This window comes from Nematolebias whitei, chromosome 2, assembly GCF_014905685.2.
Source record: "Nematolebias whitei isolate Nwh7 chromosome 2, NemWhi1, whole genome shotgun sequence".
NCBI lineage: Eukaryota > Metazoa > Chordata > Actinopteri > Cyprinodontiformes > Rivulidae > Nematolebias > Nematolebias whitei.
The window spans coordinates 1,752,404-1,758,219 of NC_056499.1; the positions used below are offsets into that span (position 1 = coordinate 1,752,404).

The following is a 5,816-nucleotide window of genomic DNA, read 5'->3' on the forward strand; positions in this document are numbered from 1 at the left end:
AGCAGTAGTAGTAGTAGTAGTAGTAGTAGTAGTAGTAGTAGTAGTAGTAGCAGTAGTAGTAGCAGTAGCAGTAGTAGTAGCAGTAGCAGTAGTAGTAGTAGTAGCAGTAGTAGTAGTAGTAGCAGTAGTAGTAGTAGTAGCAGTAGTAGTAGTAGTAGTAGTGGGGCAGCACGGTGGCACAACTGGTACAGCTGCTGCCTCTCAGCGAGCAGGTCCCTGGTTCAAACCCCGGTCCAGGGGCCTTTCTGGGTGGAGTTAGCATGTTCTCTCCGTGCATGCGTGGGTTTTCTCCGGGTGCTCCAGTTTCCTCCCATAGACCAAAAACATGCACGTTAGGCTGATGGTAACTCTAAATTGTCCCTAGGTGTGAGTGAGAGACTGAATGTTTGTTTGTCTCATTTGTCTCTATGTGTCCCTGTGATGGACTGGAGACCTGTCCAGGGTGTCCCCCGCCCCTCGCACAGTGATTGCTGGACATGGGCACCAGCGACCCCCGTGACCCAAAATGGAATAAGCGGGTAAAGATAATGGATGGATGGATGGATGGATGGTGGTAGTAGTAGTAGTTCTAAACTCTTAAGTTTACTAATTTTAACAACATACTTCTATGTAGTTACTAAAAGGGCTCTGCAGAACAAGAGCGGCTCGGTTCTGTCCGACCCGATAGATGAATCAGGTCACGGTGCAGCCTGACAGAAGCCCACTGCCCCATACAGCTTGATGTGCACGTGCTGCCGCTCCAGGATTTAGTCCACCACCTCGGGCCTGATCCAGACCAGCGCCGTGCGACCAGAACCAGGCTGAACTCTGCAGCCGTCTGTTCCGTTCCGGGTCACACAGAGTCCAGATCAGCTGCAGCCCAGCTTCTCAGCAGTGACAATAAAGGAGGAGTTCAGCTTCAGGATTATTTGAGACCCTCGTGCCGGTCCTGTGAACTGATCCTGACAGAACTTGCAAGATTTTTTTTTGTCTCCAAACCCTATGTGTCATTTTCACCACTGTCTGCCCAAACTGGTCTGAGTCTTCGAGGATCAATAAGACTCATCTGTTTCAATAAAGGTCGAATGAAAACGTCTGACTCTGCTGCAAAACTTTCCCTCCATTTGTAGAAAGCAGCGGTTGGAAGCAGTGTTGACTTCTGGGAAGTGAACTAATGGTTTCTGGGTAACGTAGTCGTTTAGACTGGTATCACAGTGTGGACTTATTTAGAGAAAACTACAAAATGGCGGCATTTTTTTTGTTTGTTTGAAAATATTATGTAGAGTAGTGTAGGTTCACAAACCTCGATAGAGCGAGTCCAAGAAAGTTGAACCGCAAAGTAGCGAGGGACTACTGTACTACAAGGTTCTGTCTGCAAACTGCATTGATTTTTCTATCGACATGATCAAATGTTTGAAACCCCGTAATGAAATCAAGGAGGACAACTTCAGTTCCTGTTGCAAGATGTTCCAGGTGCAGGAGCTGAGCAGGAAAAGGTCTTGTTGCCCAGTTCAGTCCGCACTGATAGAACACTGCAGGTAATGATGGACTGAGAGCGCACGCTGTAACTGCACTGACGGTGTGACGTGGGAGGAGATATAAGAAAGAAGCAGACCAAGGAGGGATTTATAGATGAAGATGAACCAGTGTGAGAGACTACATGTAGATAATGATGACCAACTGACCAAGGAGTACAGGGTGCAGTGATGGGTACGGTAGTTACAACAGGTTATGAATCAGTGCACCATGATAGACAGAATCCAACATCTGCAAGCAGCTGGAAGGAGCATTCATGTAAATAATGTCACCATAGTCAATGGCCGGTAGGAAGGTAGAGGTTACAAGGTGTTTTCTGGCATTCAGAGTTAAACAAGATCAATTTCTGAAAATGAAACCCAGTTTTAATTTCAGTTTCTTTATCAAGTTTTCAACATGTGCTTTAAAAGAGAGATGTGCATCGACTCAAATTCCCAAATATTTATAGGAATCAACAAATTCAATATGAACACCATGCATGGATGAGATAGAAGGAAGAGTTGCTGGGACCGACTTCCTGTTAGAAAACAACATCCCTTTGGTTTTGTCAGCGTTTAGCACCAGTTTGAGGTGGAATAAGTCTGACTGGATGATGTCAGATGCAGACTGTAGAAGCTGGAAAACCTTGGCAACTGTGTTAGCTCGACAATAAACAACAGTGTCATCGGCATAGAGATGCAACGATGTGTCAGGAATGTTTTGACCTACGTTATTTATGTAAATTGTAAAAAGAGTGGGACCTAAAACTGAGCCTTGTGGCACACCACTGGTGACCATTAGGTGAGGATGAAGTACCATTGTGTTGAACACATTGCCTCCGACTTGAGAGATAGTTTGAGAACCAGCCAACAGTGAGATCTGAGAAGTCAATATCTGAGATCTTGTGTCAGAAGATGTGATGATCTACGGTATCAAAGGTTTGGACAGGTGTAAGTAAAGTGCAGCTCAGTAATCCTTAGTGTCCAAAGCTTCAACAACATCATTAAAAACCTTTAGCGAAGCGATCATTGTGCTGTGTTGTTTCCTGAAGCCAGACTGGAGAAAAGATAAAATATTAAGAGTCCAAATACTTCTTGATTTGAGTATTTATCAGTTTTTATAAAACCTGAGCTAAAATACAGAGTTTGGAGATTGGTGGATAAATGTTCAGTATAGTGGGGTCTCCTTCCTTCAATAATGGCAGCACAACAGCTGTTTTCCAAACATCTGGGACAGTATTATTATAAAATGTAAGACACCGGTTCTGCTATAATTTGTGCAGCTAGACTTCAGAAGTCAGGAGGAGGTCATCAGGGCTGCAGGTTTTCTAGTGTCCAGATCTTTGAACAGTTTGGTAACCTCACTGACAGAACGGTGACAAACAGAACGTATGGTTTACAGATGTTTGACTTGTTGCTGGAGGTGGTTTACCTTTAGAAACTGGATTAAACAAGGAACTGGAGACAACAAAAGGTTTGTTGAAACAATTTATCATCTCATGCTTCTCTGACACAGGAGCAGAGTCGACAAATAATTGTGGTGGTAGGTCACATGAGTGAGAGCTGCCATCAAGAGATTTAATAGTTTTCCGGATCGTTTAGATTGTTGGTGGTCTGAGATAGAAGTTTTGTTTTGCAGCTTTAATGGAAGATGTACAAACATTCTGTAACTGACACAAGTGTAACCAGTGGGTGTCTGAACCAGTCTGTCTTGCTGTTGCCCAAAGCTGGTCCCTCCTGTACAAGAGGTCGACTAACTCAGAAGTAAACCAGAGGCTGTCCCGAGCCTGTCCTCTGGGCTGGTGAAGTGGAGCGTGTTTTTTTACTAAATGAATGAAACTAGTATGAAAACAGTCCCAAGAAAGATTCACATCATCATTTAATGATATGATGCCGGTCAACGTGGAACAGATCCCAAAGAAAGGCTTGTTTAAAACTTACCTTCATTGTGATCCTCTCTTCCTGAGCAAGTGTGAGGCGACAGTGGGAAGGTATGACTCCGTTTCAACAGGAAGAGAAACCGCTCGTAAAAACCGTGCAGCTGTGTGGAGCAAACGTTGACAACAACGTTGTGTTGGCTCTAAATCTGTCCAACTCTGACGTATAGACGTTGTTGTGTCCGCTAAGCGTGGCTAGCTGTAGCGTTCTGCTCATATAAGCACAGCAAGCTGGTCTCTGCAGTTCTGCAGAACACAGAACCAGGATCAGATCCCACAGCAGGCCAGATCAGCACGTCTGCAGAGAAGCTCCAGAAAGTTTTCTGCCATCACTGTACCAGGTGATTAAAGTAGTGGACGATTAGCTTTTCAGTAAAGTTGGTTTTACTTCCAGTCCGAGAGGTTCAGGTGAAAATCTTCTCTTGTAGTTGAGAAAAACCTGTTGATTCAATCTACAGAGAAGTTTCCAGTGAAATACAAAGAGGGTCCAAAGGTTGTGACGGACCTTCACAGGTCAAATGTTTGCTGTGACATCAGCTGATCTTCTTGTGCCAGGTCAGATGATACCGCTCGTGTCCAGAACCAGAACTCACCCACAAACACCAGGCGACACTCGCTGGTCCTGAGAGCTCATCACAAACTACGCTCCGGTTAAACTCACCTGTCAATCATTTCATGTTTCACTTGCAACGAGCCAGACTTTAATAACGTGGTCCTGACTTTCTGGAGGTCTCTGAAAAGTTTTCTTAGGACTTTGGTTGCTGTTCATCTTTGAACTCGTGTCCTCCCCGGTCCTTGTGATGTCTTCTTATGAACAAACAAAAGAAGAAGCGTCTGAAACCCAAACCCCCTCTGCAGCAGATGAAGCGTCACATCCTTTGACTCCTGACACAAGCCTGGAAGAAGCATCCTTCAGCTGATCTTCTGGAGCTCACGTTTTCAGCTTAAACAGGAAAACACATTTGGTAGTACGGTGGATTAGTGGTTAGCACTGTTGCCTCACAGCAAGAAGGTCCTGGGTTCAAGCACTGGGTTGGGCCTGGGTTTTTCTGAAGGAGTATGTTCAAGGTCATTGTTCGTTATTGTCATTCGCACCACGTGTGGTAGATGAGGTGGAGCGAAGCTGCGCACCCATGGTCCCAGTTACATCCAAGAATAAAATGTCAAAGAAAACCAGTAATAAGATCCAAGATATGAACAAGAATGCACTGAAACAACTCGCCGAACAGCAGCACGAACATCAGTCCATGCGAGCAGATATGAAAAATCAGCAGCATGGATCATCAGCAGCACATATCAACACTCGAGTGGCATCACAGTGAGCATGAGCAGCCCGAGGGTAGAAGCTGTTCCTCAGTCTAGAGGTTGTCCAACAAGCGCTGCCTGCAGGCCTCTCATCGGTTCGGTCAATGGGGCATTCTTGGTGGAACAAAATAAACTTTGTGGTGTGAAAATATGAATTTTGTGTTTGTCAAGTTCTATTTGTTCATCGAACAAAAGAAACTGAAAAGATTATTGAGACGGCTGATCCGTTTGAAACCAGGGTTTTATTTGTGTCGCCACAACGCTGGTTCATCCCAGTACTGAATGACTGTGGGCCCAGTAAAGCAGCTCCTCAACCATCATCATCATCACCACCACTGTATTTTAGATTAACAGAAACTCTGAAAGAAGGAGACGCTTCAAATGTAGAAAGAAAAAAAAGGTTTCTGGATAAAAACCTGTTCAAGACTCAAATGTTTTTCTAACTGCAGCTTCTTTTCTTCATGATTCACTGATTCACTGATTCACTGATTCACTGATTCACTGATTCACTGATTCACTGCTTCACTGCTTCACTGCTTCACTGATTCACTGCTTCACTGATTCACTGCTTCACCGATTCACTGCTTCACTGCTTCATGATTCACTGCTTCACTGCTTCACTGATTCACTGATTCACTGATTCACTGATTCACTGCTTCACTGCTTCACTGCTTCACCTCCAGCAGCTTCATCATCACAGTCCTCATGACACAAACACCAACTGCTGTGACAAACAGTAAATATAAATTACATCATGCAAATAATAAATCTAGATATTGTTACCTGTAGTCTGGGAGTCGGGCGCGCTCTGCAGCTCGATCAAAGTTTCCTCCTTCTCTCTTCCCGTTATTCGCCTCATCGCGCCTGGAGGTTATTCTGGGGGGGCTGCTGGGGGCGGGGGGGGGGGTTCCCTCCAGCTGGTGAGGGGCTGATCGGATCAATGAATGGAGGATCTGTGGATCATTTTGATGTAAACTGAGCTCTGCTGAGCTGCGGCGCAACTCGAGGAGAACACGAGACATAAAGGGGCGGGGCCAGCGCATATTTCCGTCGGCATAAAAAAAAAAAAAAAAAACGTGAG

General features: G+C 44.9%; 1 protein-coding gene across 1 annotated transcript in view; it reads right to left on the reverse strand.

The window, feature by feature from the left end:
* Positions 1-5,757, reverse strand: part of ano5b (anoctamin 5b) — a 33,497-nt gene extending 27,740 nt beyond the window's left edge. The window contains exon 1 of the mRNA XM_037695380.1: positions 5,519-5,757. Coding sequence (XP_037551308.1) covers positions 5,519-5,594 — 76 coding nt within the window. The 5' untranslated portion in view covers positions 5,595-5,757. The remainder of the gene's footprint in view (positions 1-5,518) is intronic.
* Positions 5,758-5,816: the final 59 nt, after the last annotated feature.